Source organism: Hemiscyllium ocellatum, chromosome 30 (genome assembly GCF_020745735.1).
Source record: "Hemiscyllium ocellatum isolate sHemOce1 chromosome 30, sHemOce1.pat.X.cur, whole genome shotgun sequence".
Lineage (NCBI taxonomy): Eukaryota > Metazoa > Chordata > Chondrichthyes > Orectolobiformes > Hemiscylliidae > Hemiscyllium > Hemiscyllium ocellatum.
In genome coordinates, this window is record NC_083430.1 from 40714677 (window position 1) to 40730458 (window position 15782).

The 15782-nt window shown below is 42.1% G+C and overlaps 1 protein-coding gene across 1 annotated transcript in view; it reads right to left on the reverse strand.

Moving 5' to 3' along the window:
• mfsd2ab (MFSD2 lysolipid transporter A, lysophospholipid b) overlaps positions 1 to 15782 on the reverse strand; it is a 51041-nt gene that overhangs the window by 3892 nt on the left and 31367 nt on the right. Inside the window, exons 7-12 of the mRNA XM_060847286.1 lie at positions 14122 to 14212; positions 9790 to 9911; positions 8113 to 8196; positions 4929 to 5012; positions 1833 to 1945; positions 15 to 158 (exon numbers count right to left, since the gene is read on the reverse strand). Of these exons, the coding sequence (XP_060703269.1) occupies positions 15 to 158; positions 1833 to 1945; positions 4929 to 5012; positions 8113 to 8196; positions 9790 to 9911; positions 14122 to 14212 (638 nt within the window). The remainder of the gene's footprint in view (positions 1 to 14; positions 159 to 1832; positions 1946 to 4928; positions 5013 to 8112; positions 8197 to 9789; positions 9912 to 14121; positions 14213 to 15782) is intronic.

The following is a 15782-nucleotide window of genomic DNA, read 5'->3' on the forward strand; positions in this document are numbered from 1 at the left end:
TCAATGTTACTGACTCGAGGCTCAATGTTGAGATTCCGAGGGACACTCCAGATGCAAATTTGGTGAAGAAGACGTAGAAGGAGTAAAATATTGCTTCATGCCCCACTGAGTCTGGATTCTTCAGCTTGAAATCATCAATTACATCAGGTAGCATGGACCTGTTGAGACAGCAAATGGGAAGGCGGCTTAGTCTTGAATGAGAATAGACAAGCAGGAGGCTGGAAGAACACAGCAAGTCAGGCAGCATCTGGAGGGACAGGCAGGAGGCTGGAAGAACACAGCAAGCCAGGCAGCATCAGGAGGGACAGGCAGGAGGCTGGAAGAACACAGCAAGCCAGGCAGCATCTGGAGGGACAGGCAGGAGGCTGGAAGAACACAGCAAGCCAGGCAGCATCAAGAAGTGGAGTAGTTGACGCTTTGGGTGTAACCCTTCTTCAGGGCTGGGTGTGGGTGTTGCAGAACTGCAAATAAAGGGGTTGGCAGGGAGCAGTGGAAGGGATGAAGTGACCTCTGAAGAAGTGAGACAAGTGTCAATTACAATTTTAAACAGCAAGGCATCGGACACAGTTTACAAATTATAAAATCACCCTGAAAACAGTGTCAGAATAGAACTGTTAATCTTGATTCACTGCTAACTAAGTATAATAAAAATGAACAAAAACAGTAATCATCACCAGCACAATGGAACAATGCCATAGAAAATGCTGCTGCAGGGACTGCTATGCTTCAGTAATATTTGGGCCAATCCATTCATTGTTCATCGTGTGACACAGAAAGAAGAAAGGCAGAGGTTTAAATAATAATTATCCAGAATAATAGCAATTCCCAGATTGGATTGTATAAGTTAGGTACAAAAATTGTATTCAGTTTTTGCTGAATATAGCATTAAAACTCTGATTTTGTGCTTACCAACCAAGTACATTAATAATTTAGGAATCAATCAATTTCATGTAATGAAGCCAGTGTACTTATCTGTGCAATGCATGAGCTCCTAAACTGAAGGAAAGTGTTAGAATGTGGAAGGTACTCCACTCTCCTACTGATAGTGTCAGTGAGAACACTGGGAAATGGTCATTTATTTACCATTTCACCACAGATTGGTTAACTTCCCATCAGATTAAAACAGCAGGAGATCTCTAATGACCCTACAGTCCGTCGCACTATGGGGTCATTGCGACTAATTTAGCAGAACACGGGGTAAAGAGATGTGGAGTAACGAAGGTGACAGCACACTGTTCGCTGAGATGGAGCACAACTTCATTTCTTTGTTAAAAATCACCCAACACCAGGTTATAGTCCAACAGGTTAATTGGAAGCACATTAGCTTTCAGAGCACCGCTCCTTCATCAGGCGATAGTGGAGGACACAATTCTAAGGCACAGAATTTATAGCAAAAATTTACAGTGTGATGTAACTGAAATTATACATTAAAAGATATCTTGATTATCTGTTGAGACTGAACAGATAATCAAGGTATTTTTCAATGTATAATTTCAGTTACATCATAGTGTAAATTTTTGCTATAAATTCTGTGCCTTAGAATTGTGTCCTCCACTATCGCCTGATGAAGGAGCGGTGCTCCGAAAGCTAATGTGCTTCCAATTAACCTGCTGGGCTATAACCTGGTGTTGTGTGATTTTTAACTTTGTACGCCCCAGTCCAACATCGGCATCTCCAAATCATCAGTTCTTTGTCATGTTGCAGATTTTACAGACAAACTGCAATATCACTGGGCTACTGGCTTTGAAATTATGTTCCTCAGTTACTGGGGGACCCTTGGTACAATTATGCTTGAGCAGAATTATAAGGTGCTGTAAGAAAAGGTCACTCACCATGGCAACAGGAAAGCAGCAGCAACACTCATCCCAGAGGCAAATGAGGCAACATAAGCCACAGCTAAATTGTTCTGTACCAGAACATTCAGGATAAGGAACGGGACAGCTGACTGTAAAGAGAGTGACAGAAAACATGCAAATGTGAAAACATGGAGGTACAGTATTATTACTCAGACAGCTCTGTAATGCTCAGGGTTGGGGGGGGGGGGGGAGGGGGTGGTGTTGGAGAAGAGATGCTGGCGTAGTGGTAGTGTCACTGGCCTAGAAATCCAGTTGTCAATGTCAAAGCTAATGCACAAATGTCACGTGCTCATAACTCATCGCATTTGAATTTAAATTAATTTCATAAATCTGAAATTTGGTGTCTATGCCAATTATCATCAATTGTCCTACAAGGTCACCTCACTCACTAATGCTCTTGAGGGAAGAAAATCTGCCATCCTCACCTGGTCTGGTCTACATGTGACTCCAGACACACAGCAATGTGGTTGGCTTTTAACTATCCTCTGAAATGGCTCCAGGAAGCCAATCAGTTCAAGGGAAATCTGGGAATGGCAAAGAATGCCAGTCTTGCTAGTGATGCAAAACAATAAAAAAAGACAAAGTGCACCAAACTAAAAGTCAAGACACATTGAAACATTGTGTGTTCTCACCCCTGGATTCTCCACCCATTAAAGTGAGTGGACATGAAATCACCATCAAAAACTTGCATCAATATTTACGGAAATAAACAGGAACCATTCTCCAACTCATATCAAAAATGCCCAATAAACTGACCAGACTGGATTGTTAAAAAAAATTTTAAAAATGTAACACTCTCTAAAATATATAGATCCTACAATTCCATTGACTGGAACCTTTGTCTAGGGTAATATAATCGCAAGGACAGATCATTTGTCAAATTCAGAAACATGGCTAGGACTGGCCAGGTGATCAAGTAAGGTCTCAAGTCAGCAACTAGTGTGGCTGGATGTGCCACCCACTATTAAAGTTAACACTACCATAGAGAGTAGCTATCATCAACTTCAGCCACTGTGGTATGATGCAAGTAGAACTTGTCAAAATAAGGAACTTGACCTGGTCCTACTCGTAATGTGTGGGGAAATCCAAACTCCAAAACACGATGAGCTTCCACGTAGACAAGCTGAATTGGAGACACAAATGTGGATCGATGCAAGTCCAGAGTACAGCCACTCGGTGATATTTTTGGCTATGAACTTTCTTATCTTTATAGATTACAGTTTGTACCTTGTGTTATTTTGGATGACTACACTGCAACATTATGATGAGTATCGTAAATCTTTTGAAAGCACATTAGAGACATATCTAGTTGATTTCCAAAAAAAAACCATTCCACTCAATACCTTTGTACTTCACCTGCTCAACATACAGTACAGGAACAGAACAGAACGTGCCTCGAAATAAATAAATCAGAAAAGCGAAGTTTCCTGAAATAGTTCACATGGTATTAATAAGTCGGAGAAGAAATCAAAACCCAAACTGATGTTAGATTTGAAATTCTTGGTGCATTAAAAAGGTAAGTGGCTCCATGGTCAGTCTAAGTTTGTATTGTGCAAACTGGATTTTGGTCACATATTCAAAATAGCAGTATATTCAAGTCCATTACTTATACATCGTGACAGGTTTTGAATAGATTTCTGGATCAGTAAATAATTTTGTTTAATAATTAAAGCTGGTTTTCTTTGGGAACATGGCTGAAGAGTTCGCAAAGATGCACAATGGTGTCTAATAAGCAGAATGCACAGTTGACTGTGTCAGCAGTATCCACAGGGCACTAAAGTGCTCATGTTGAATACTCCAGCAGAGGCGGTTGTTTCTGCTGTACTTTCTCAGCACACAAAACAAATGCTGCTGGTTTCTGGTGCTAACAATTACCTCCACCAATTATCACCAGGGCAAGATTCAAAGAAATAGCCCTCTGACGGATTCAATAAAATGAGTTGAATTTTAGTTTGTGACAGTGGTCCCACTCATGTACAAACCTCAGGGTTGAGTCCACCTCTAGCCAGTTTGTCCTGAAACTGGTCAATTGTACGTGTTGAGCACTGCTGCCTCACAGCGCCAGGGACCCAGGTTTGATTCCACCCCCAGACAATTGCCTGTGTGGAGGTTGCATGTTCTTCCCGTGACTATGTGGGTTTCACCTAGGTGCTCCGGTCTCCTCCCACTGTCCAAAGATTTGCAGCTTAGGAGGATTGGCCATGCTAAATTACTCATATTGTCCAGGGATGTGCTGGCTAGGTGAATTACCCATGGGAAATGTGAGATTACAGGGATCAGGGTGGGCCTAGGTTGGATGGTCTTCAGAGGGTGGGTGTGAACTCAATGGGCCAAATGGGATTGTGCAGGGATTCCATGATTGGCCATTAATTCGCTTGAGGGGTGGCTTCTGTCGCTCAGTAACAGCAAGAGCTTCTGACAAGAGGTGGGAAGCCTTCTCCGATATTGTCATGCCCACCAGGTGTAGTGGCCGCTGCTGGTACTGCAGGAAAGTGAGATGGCTGGGATAGAAGGCAGGGATGAAACGGGGGAAGAGAAAAAGGTGGGGAGGGCAATCAAGGGAAAAAGACCGTGTGTTGCTTGTGGGGTGACTCTGAAGGGTCCATTGAGACGGCAGACCAGCCTTCAACCACCAGGGGCCCACACAGTAAGAGGTGCCCAGCTGGACAGAGCTTGGGCCTCTCCCATCATTGGTTAAACACTAGCCACGGTGGGAGAGAACCCTTAAATGACGCTTCAATGGCCACCCATTCCAGTTGGCTCAGAGTCAATTGGGCAGCAGCCCCACTGCTGGTGCAACAGGAGGAGGGAGGTAAGTGTGGACACGTTACTGAGGCAGTTTACTCTCAATGTGCCCTCCCCAGCTCTTCAAAGGTTACCTGCAGAGTGTTCGGCGCTGGCACACCTACACCTGCTTCTGGAAGTCACTGCCTTGCAGGTCCACACAGCCGAAAGAAAATGAGGGAGAATGTTATTTACAAACCCTGTCACCCACCGGCAGAGGGCTGTAAGATCCAGAACCGATACCTCACTTGCTTGCTATAAGTTCTGAGGCAATGGGGTTAAACTCACCGAAATGCCGACATACACAGCTGTTTTTTTGCCAAATCTGGTCAAAAACCATTGCCAGAAAGGGATAGTCAACGTTGCTGAAAGCTGAAAAACAGTAAAGATATTTCCCATTACATCATAGGATTACACAGGCGGTGTTCAAACTTCACCCCTAAACTCCAGCACTGGAATGGGTTATCCTTAGGACAGCTAACCATGCATTCACTTACATTATGGGATAGTAAAATAGATGTGCAGAATCAGGTCAGGGCATAATATACTGACAAAGCATTAACTTTACTTCAAAATCAAAGCGATTTTCTCCAAATGGATGACATGCTAAAGCATTTCCAATTTTGATAAAACCAGAATGGGATGAGAAGCAACAGTATCAACAAACGCAACGTGTCAACCCAAGCTATACAGAAGGCCACCCTCCAAAGGTTAGATACATTCTGCAGCAACTCTTTATCGGTCTCTTAACCTTTAACCTGCCAAATCACAAAAAACAATCCTTTCCAAAATACAGTCAATTTCATGTTGCAAAATTTACAGCGTTACCTCCAGGCACCAATTTGTCTGTGCTGAAAAGCAAAAATAAAATGCTGGAGATCACAGCGGATTGTTCAGCATCCACGCAGAGAGTCTGGATGACTCGAAACGTTAACTTGCTTTCTCTCTGTGGATGTTGCCTGACCCGCTGTGATCTCCAGCGCTTTTGGTTTTCAGTACAGATTCCAGTGCCTGCAGTAATTCCCTCTGAACGTGTACATGCTGTTTGTTCATGTATACCCAAGACAGCATTCAGAACCAGATTACTGAGTAAATCCCAAGGAGATTAATGAACTTTACTACAATTTGCTATAAATTCATTTATAGAATGGAATTGCCCAACTTAAGTCATATATAGCCTTGCTTCCCTAAGATAATTATTATTTGAATTACGAGCAAATCATTTGAAAGGATAGATTCCAAGAGAACGAGCTGAGTACAATTTCCACTTTGTTCTCATGATCAGACTACATCCCACGTCTTGGAAAGGACTCTAACTTGCCCTTTAAATTCCACGCAAAGCTTTTAATAGTCTCAGTTCAAACAGAGGCACCCCACCCTCCTGAACATGCATAACTATAACAAACTAATGCTGACAGTTACACTGTAAATTTAGCCAAACATCCTCTGAAAGGCAAAAGGCTCTTTCAGAAATAGTTTTCCTTCCAATAAGCCTGCAAGTGGCACGACAGTCACTGAAGTTATTACTGCTGAAGAGTGACAATGAAGATTGGAACATTGGAGGAGGACTAAACTTCGGAGGTCTCAAAGTCTGCTTCAAGAAGCTAATACACAAAATGTCCACACACTTTGGCAGCAGCTACATGTGCCTCAGTGTCCCTTACCCTGAATTTGAATGATCGCTAGGGACCTTTATTCAATTTTGAGTTCCACCAGCCACTTTTGAGACCTTTACTTTTACTGAAGAAAGTGTCTATCATTCAGTGAGGTTTGTATAAAAGAACACACATGCACTTCTCCATATCACGATGCCTGGGAAACCGCAGGACAAAGACGTTACTGTTCAGCTCAAGGACACCCACATCCTATTCACAGTTCACTATCTGCTGAGTGTGAATGCTGCGGGTTCCAACTGAAAGGGACACAATTTGCCATGCAAAGTTGTTCATTATAATCTAAAGTTACTTGAGCAGCTTTAGAAATAATAGAAATGAAGGGACGTCTGTAGACAAAACAAAACTAATGAAGCATTACCGTGCACCTTCTCTGCTGAATCAAATAATGCTTGCATTCAGCCAGCTGTTGAACTTTTTTTAAAAGAAAGAATCATGGATAAAGCTTCTTTCCTGTGTTCAACATTACGTCCACCTTTATGATGCATTTTTCTCTTTCTAGGCTAAATACCCGCATGGGATAAATTCTGATCAACAGCAAAGGATTGGGAAAGTAGGCTCAGTTTCCCAGAATGGTGATTCAGCTGGATCCATTCAAGACCCCACATTATTTTGAACTTTTTCATTTCCCTAACTGTTGCCTGCAATCTACCTCTGTCCATTGGAGTGATGCTCCCACTCACATAGGCCTTTAGGCAGCTGCCTGACTCCCATTAGTGTCAGTATTACCCAGCCAAACCTCAATACACTCATTGTTTCTTATGGCAGTATCTGCAGCTTTCGCAGAATGAAACAGATTCCTCTCTGTGTCTGCCTCACATGGAACGCTCACTCTCTCAACAAATACTGATAGCGACGCAGTAAAACATTGAGCAATGTGCTCTGCGATCAAAACTGTCTGGTCTCTTGGAGATAACAAAGACTTTTCAGAACAAGAGTCTGGCAGCTTCACAGCCAGGCAGCACAGTGGCTCAGTGGTTAGCACTGCTACCTCACAGCACCAGGGACCCAGGTTCGATTCCCACCTCAGGCGACTGTCTGTGTGGAGTTTGCACGTTCTCAGTGTCTGCGTGGGTTTCCTCCGGGTGCTCAGGTTTCCAAAGCTGTGCAGGTCAGGTAAAGTGGCCATGCTAAAATTGCCCATAGTGTTAGGGGCATTACTCAGGGGTAAATATAGGGCAGAGGGATGGGTTACACTTCAGAGAGGGTCAGTGTGGACTTGTTGGGCCAAATGGCCTGTTTCCATACTGTAGGAAATCTAAGCTAATCCCAGACAGTGTTCACCCACAGTCAATTCTTCCTATGCTGCCAACAAAAAAATTACCATTCTCGGTTGTAACTAACTTCTCCCCAAAACACAACCAGTTGTTTCTGCTTTTAGTTGCTCGCTGATCTGCTGTGCATTTTAAAAAATTTCATTGACATTTTTGTCAGTGCATCTTCACTTCTGTTTCTTCGCTCTCGATTCTCCAATTTTCACTCTCTCTCCTTCCTGTATACATCTGTAAACATTTTCTACTTTGATTTGTCCTTTCTCCCAACTATGAAGCTCCAAAATACTTCGATCATTCTCATGTAACCTTTACAGTCTTAGAAATTGGTCCACCCGATTCCCAAATTTCCTTCGCCTCCAAGTTTACTTTTCTAACCCTTTGTTTCTCAATTAAAGTGATTATGAGAAGGGATAATGAGGATCTCACTAACAAACTGAGACGGTTGCTCATTTTTGCAAAGCTAGTTCACAGCACAATCAACATGAAGAAGTTACTACTGTACAAAGGAATAGCTTACACTCTTACCATGATAACCAGCAGGATATTCTGGAAGTCATTGGGAAAACCAAGTGTGTAGGAGCAGTACAGGGCATAATTCCCTTCCAGCAGCTAAAAGAAGAGTTCACAGTCACTTAGAATATTTTGAACTGCAAATCATAAATGTACAAATTGACAACAACGGGTAGGTGAAACTTGTGACCCTGAAGCAGCACATCTCTTTGTGAGATACTTGGTTTTCAACCGTAAGATGTAGGAGCTGAAGGAGGTCCTTCAGCTCATGGAGTCTGCTCTGCCATTCATCGGGATCGTGGCTGATCCGATACTCCCCAACTCCGCTTTTCCGTCTTTTCCCCCATAAACCTTGTTTCATTTCTTCATCTGACCTGGGCCTTGCTAGTCAGGCTGCAGTTGCCCAGAGGTCAGGTTAAAAATAAGCCACATTGTGGTGGGTCTGGAGTCACATGTCAGCCAGAGCAGGTCATGGTGGCAGACTTCCTTCCCCACGAGTGAAGCAGATGAGCTTTAATGATGCAATCAGAAGTCATTTAAGAGGCATTTGGATGGGTATATGAATAGGAAGGATTTGGATGGATATGGGCCATGTGCTGGCAGGTGGGACTAGATTGGGTTGGGATATCTGGTCGGCATGGACGGGTTGGACCGAAAGGTCTGTTTCCATGCCGTACATCTCTATGACTATGATCTTATACTTCAGTTTGGTCCTAGTACATATAGGGTTAATTCATAAATCATCCATGACCACTGAATTGCAGAACAGTCACAAGGAGTGGAATGGCCTTCCCCTGTCTGGGTTCATGCCTCATTTTTGTCTAATTTTTCTCCACTATCGCTCATTAATCCTTTTGTAGTCACAGTAGTGCTAGCTACAGCTTCCTCTCCATGACAATACCACCTCAGAAATCCCCCATGGACTCACCTTCATTTACAATGTTGCCCCTTAGTGATATCAGCTGCAGATCTACATGCACAGGGGTAACCGATGACTCTCAGTTCTACCTCTTTTTCATCTCTGCCTAGTGGGAGGTGAAGGCCTAGAGATATTATTGCCGGACTGTTAATCCAGAAACTCAGCTAATGTTCTGACAACCTGGGATTGAAACCCACTATGGCAGACGGTGAAACCTGAACTCAATAAAAATCTGGAATGAAGAGGCTAATGGTGACCATGAATCCATTGCTGATTGTTGGAAGAATCCATCTGGTTCACCGATGCCCTTACCTGATCTGGCCAATGCGACTCCAGAGCCATAGCAATGCGATTGACTCTCAACTGTTGCCTGGGCCATTAGGGATGGGCAATAAATGTTGGCCTAGCCAGCAATGCCCTCATCCCATGAATGAATAAAACAACAAGTTCTTTGAGCTATTGCACTTGCTTCAGATGAGCAGCAATTCCCCCCAGCTAGACTCAGATAGTGATGGTCCTGAGCTTTGGTTTTGTTGAACCCCCTCCATCCCATGCCTTTGTCAGTGTAACAGATGGATAGCAGGCTCTTTACAACACTGCCAATCTGCTTGACAGAGTTAAATGTTCACCCTGCATCCCTTCATTAAATATCGCACCAGCCTCCCTTCCACGTTCAACATAAGTACCTCAAGCAGGTTTGATAACTAAATCACATTCAGCAGGAACAATTCAATAATGATTTTGGACATTCTGTTCAGAAATATTCATCTTACCATAAATGCCAATGATGTGAACAGGAAGCCAATGATCAACTTCACATAAGGTCCATGACTCATTACGAGTTTCAGTCCTTTCCCAAAGGAATAGGACTTCTGTGCTTTTCTGTTACATGGCTCTTGGAACAGAAATAAAGGATTAGAACTATGTATTACGTTTACAGCCAGTTGCACAACAAAAATTCTCAAAGAAACATAGATAAATTCCATATGTGCTATTTTAAAGTAGGTCTTACAAAGAACAAAAAAAAAAGCATAGCAGAGGGACAGGCCCTTTGGCCCAACAAGACTATGTTAACATGTCACACCTTTCTGAACTAAAAGCCTCTTCCCTCTGCACAGTCTGTATCACTCAATTCCCTGCCTATTCACATATTCTCAAGGTGCCTCTAAAAATGTTGCTATTGGGTCTGCTTCAATCACCTCCTGTTAATCTCATAGCTCTCCAAGGAAGTTAGCATGTGTGTTAAACATGCATACAAACAGTTTTGAGTGTAATTTGTCCCCTAATACAGCTAAACTTGCACTTTTATTGTAAAATTAACCTTTCCCAGAAATTACAGCACTGCATCTTGCCAAATTAGTATTACAGATCTACAGTATTAACAGTCTGGCAAAAACTAAAGCTATGGACAGAAAACAGTTTGGGATTTTGCAATTCTACCAAGAAGATAGACAATGAGAGGAGTTCTGTACTGGGATGAAATTACAACTTTACTCGACTGATCTTTATCACTGGAATCTAAAATCTTGAATAGTTATCAATATCAGGAAATAAACTGTTTATCTTCCTGGTTCTTTTCCCCACCCTTTGAACAATGCTTAGTTCATTTCCTCTGGGATTAGGAAATGGTGAGATTGTCTGAGTTTGATATTGTACTCCTGCAGCAGCAGACAACCTCAGATCAGTAATGTAACACCATACACGTAATTACTCCATGTGGAAAGACGTCAAATCACTTGCTGGCAGTGCCATCTCACAAAGATAACATCAGATTCGGTTTCGACGCTTGGCCATTACACTTCCCACCCACACTACACAAAGCTTGCCAAACATGTTCTCACTGATGTCCTGTACAACTATTTTCTTTTAAACCATTTGCTTTTACTGCTTAAACAATAAGGCAAATGGACACACTTCACTAACTCCTTAATGCTACCTAGGCAGTGCAGGCAAGGTTAGCCTTGCAATACAATAACATTCTTGGCAAACAACTATGTATTATGCACGACACAGCAGAACCAGTATTTGACTTGGCTGTTATTCATTAAAATGAATAAATAATCAGTTGAAACGACATTTGGATTGGGTTAGTGCAATTAATATAATAAAACACATGATGCCTTCTTGGAGGCAATTACTTGGTGATTTTGAGCCAAAAGAACTATGGACACATATTCAGTAACAGTTCAATTTGTTCAAGACTGAACCCACATCACAATTTAAAATAGACAAAAACTGCTGGAAAAACTCAGCTGGTCCAGCAACATCTGTGGAGAGAATAACAGAATTAACATTTTGAGCCTGGTATGATTTCTTCTGAACCCAAAAAGTTATACTGGATTCGAAACTCCGCTTCTCTCTCTACAGATACAGCTGAGGATCCGAACTGTAGAGAGGTTAGGTGCCGGCGCATGGCTGAGAGTGCAGAGGGGAGGATCCGCCTGGTTCCGGGTGCGGAGGGGAGGATCCGCCTGGTTCCGGGTGCGGAGGGGAGGATCCGCCTGGTTCCGGGTGCGGAGGGGAGGATCAAATGGATGCAGCTGAATCTGCTGGCTTTCTCCAGCTCCGTCTTTTTATTTCAAATTTCCAATATCTGCAATATTTCCTTTTTATCCACATCACTAGATGGTTTCAATGGTGGAACCTATTGACGACAATCCTTGCAATCTCACTCACCATGAAAATAGCAGTGACTTTAAAATGCAGAAAAAACAACTTTTAGGAACTGAGCAAGATTGGGGGCCAGAGAAACAGGGACCAAAATATTCCCCTTGTTTGTTCAGACATCTGGCCCTTAACCATCTACTTTGTATGGATCTGGACACAAAAGTAGGGATGGAACTGGATTTTCCTTGCTCTGCTCAGGAGATTACCTTGAGAAAGGTTGGTATGGTAGCTCAGTGGACAGCACTGCTGCCTCAGGGACCCAGGTTCGATTCCAGCCTTGGGTGACTGTCTGTCCGTGTGGAGTTTGCATATTCTCCCTGTGTCAGTGTGGGTTTCCTCTGGTTTCTTCCCATAGTCTACAGGTTAAGTGGATTGGCCATGGGAAATGCAGGGTTATGGTAATAGGTGGGATGCTCTTTGAAGGATTGGTATGGACTCAATGGGCTGAATAGCCTTCTACCACACTGTAGAGATTCTGTAGGTGACTGGATGAAGGGCAATGTTGCATCAAGTTGCATTGGGCATTTCTCTTTCTCTCATCTTGTTTTATAAGTGGTTTCTGTTACTAAAGGAATTAAGAGCCCGGTGTACTTGTTTGATCTCTGGTATGAGGGGATTGTTCTATTTTAAAGCAAGCACTCACAATGTAATTGCCCTTTCAGCTCAATGTCTGCTAATCAATTAAAATAGGCTAATTATAAAAAGCCACGTGAGGAGCAACATTTGATGCTTTTTTGATCAAATATAGCTCACACATCAGACAGTGAACAGTTGGAGTTTGACTGAGGAGATTATAAGACTTGATGTACTTTTCCAAAAAGTAGTCAAAAAGATTAATTTCTTCCCAGTCCCTTTTAAAGAAATTAGAAGGTTACTGACTACAAGCTAACAAGATGTTTCTTTAAAAACCAGCGCCCATTCTCAACCTTGTGGTATGTAAAATTACTGGACTGACGGACTGTTGAAAATGCGCCTTATGGGGGCAAAATACTGAGGGTATGTTAGATAAATAGAGAAGTGGGGATTTTGCATGGCCATGGAGAAAAAGGTGGGCTGTTGGATTAATTCATTTGCTATTTCACAGACAAAATGGACTCAATGACTTCTGTCCTGTATCATTCCTTGAATGAACGACGATAAGCTATCACAAGATAGTATGTGAATAGATCACTGAATATGTCAGTCTGCAGCAGAATTTACAGCAAGATTTCAGCTAAGCCACACTGCAGCAATGCAAAAACCAATCTCTGCTTTTTATTGTGATAGACAGCACTTCAGCACAAGGTAAAGCTGAACAGTGCAACTGCCAATAGCTGGAATAATCTATGCCTTGATATACTTATACCTCATCCTTCACTGAAAATATTATTGGTCACCTCTAGAACATTTCACTTCTTATAGTAACCCTAGTCATAAGCCAATAGTAGCAGAACAACAGGTAACTGATGGGAATGGACTGGTTTGGTTCACTGACCCCAATGCATTGAATTCAGAATTCTTGTCCTCAGTTATAAATCCATTTCAAACCAAACGATATCAAGAACTTTCTCCAGCCCCACTTCCTACCTTGTCTGACCGACTCGGATCTCTGAATATATTGCTTCCTCCCTTCTGCTCCATCCCTGTTTCGGCGCAAATGTTCAAATTCGCTTACTAATGCTCTCCAACGTCCAGCCATGCAAAAACATCTTAAAAAACTGCCCCTTTAAATAATGAATCTAGTCAGCTGCACTAAGTTTTCAAATGCCCAGCATCTTGGTGTGGTTTGATAAAGCACCTTGGGATACCTCTTGCTGATGCATTTATCCAAATGTGCTGACCATGTTGCAGGACTGATTAGGAGTGGATTTTAATGCCTTGGTAAATTTGATTGCATTTGAATGTGGATGAGGCGAGTGGGTAGCAGGAAATAGTACTACAAACACACACAATGGAAAATACCAACAGTTAGGAGCTATCAGACCTGGGGGTGGGGGGGGGGGGGGAAGAAACAGAGGTTGTAATGGGGAGTGGGGGGAGAAGTGAAAGGGAGAGAATTAGGAGTGTGAAAGAGAGCAAAAAAGTGAAAGCAGCTTTGAATTATCTTTGAAAGCACATCATTTTTGGAAGTTCTCTCAAAATTGGCCTCAGTGGAAGTTTATTTAAACAAGAAATCTTTAGATAACTTACAAATCTGTGTTAACTTGTAACCACAGATTATTCTGGTATAATGTGCCTGTGGTGCATTGGTAGTGTCCCTACCTCTCTGCCAGGGGGCCCAAGCTCAAGTCCCACTTGTTGCCATGATGTGTAATAACATCTCTGGATAGGCTGATTAGAAAATATATACATAGTACCTGCAGTTGTTGAGAACTGCATAATTTCATTTTGAAACTTAAAAGTTGAACATAATTTTAAATGCAGCTTCACTATATAAACAGGATAAAACAGCTATTTACCATCTCTCTCCTGGACTCCAGCAAACAGAATGATGGTGCACAGAATATACACTGCACCAATGACTCCCGCTGCCATCATGTAGGCACTTTTCTGCACAGAAAGAAAAAAAAATACTGGTCATTTGCTGCTTTCCAGAAGACAAAAAAAAACCTTGCAATTGATAAGTTTCCATTTTACATACTTTGAAATCCAACAAATTCAGTGTGGGTTATCTCTTTCAGAAGATAGATGAGACAGTCAAGTGCTATTAATTTCACTAGACCAGATTCCAGATAATTCCCTGGAGCCAGGGCTTGAAATATCACCATGGCAATAGAATTTAAATTCAACAAAGAAAAAAAAATCTAGAATTGAAAACTGGTCTCAGCTAGTGATCTTGAAACTACCATTGACTGTTGGAAAAACCCAACTGGGTCACCAATTGCCTGGAGGGAAGGAAACCTGCTACAAATGCCAGCCATACCAGTGACAGATTTCCTCCAGTATATTCCCAGTGCCTGATGTTAGCTTAACTGGCCTGTACTGTCTTGTTTTCGCTCTCGCCTCCTTTCCTGAACAGTGCTGCAACTAACTTTCACTGGGACCATGCTGGAGTTTCAGCAATTTTGGAAAATTACAGCCAATGCATCCATTTTCTCTACAGCTATCTCTATTAGAATCCTACTCAGGTGCTGGTCATGTATTGGATATAATTCTCTCAATTTCTTCAATACCTCTACATAGATTTTAATTTCCTCACTCCTTATAAGTTCCTAGGTTATATTCTACTTCTTGTGTGTAACTTTTGAATTTGACTAAAGGAGCCAAAGAGAAAACATATGCTTAACGTCTTGATCATTTCCTCATGGTATTTTCTATCGTCTTGGCTTCTAAGGGAACAACATTTACTTCATGATTTGGAGATGCTGGTGTTGGACTGGGGTGTACAAAGTTAAAAATCACACAAGGTTATAATCCAACGGGTTCAATTGGAAACACTAGCTTTCGGAGAGCTGCTGATGCCAAACCCCCTGATGAAGGAGTGGCGCTCTGAAAGTTAGTGCTTCCAATTAAACCTGTTGGGACTATAACCTAGTGTTGTGTGATTTTTAACATTTACTTCAGCTACTCTATGCCCTTTTATATAAAGCTCTTACAATTGGTTTGACTTTTACATTCCTGACTAGTTTATTCATACTTATTTTTTTCCCTTTTTGAATCAACTTGGCAGCACTTTGCTGCTTTTTAAATCATTCCATATCCACAGATTAATATTCTTCTTTGTAGCATGATAAACTTCTTCTTTTAATCTAATATCATTGTAAATCCACTTAAGCAAAGATGGATTATTCTCACTGCATTTTTCTTTTGCAATTGAAAAAAATGTTATCAAAAGTATTGAAGTGTTTTTTAAAAAAAATTCCTCCCCCTGTTTATTTATCACCCTACCTGTTAGTATATGAGACTTACTGTGTGGAAACAGGCCCTTTGGCCCAACAAGTCCACACCGACCCTCCGAAGAGCAACCCACCCAGACCCATTCCCCTACATTTACCCCTTCACCTAACACTACCGGCAATTTAACTCCTAACCTGCACATTTTTTTTGGACAGTGGGAGGAAACCCACGCAGACACAGGGAGAATGTGCAAACTCCACACAGACAGTTGCCTGAGGCGGGA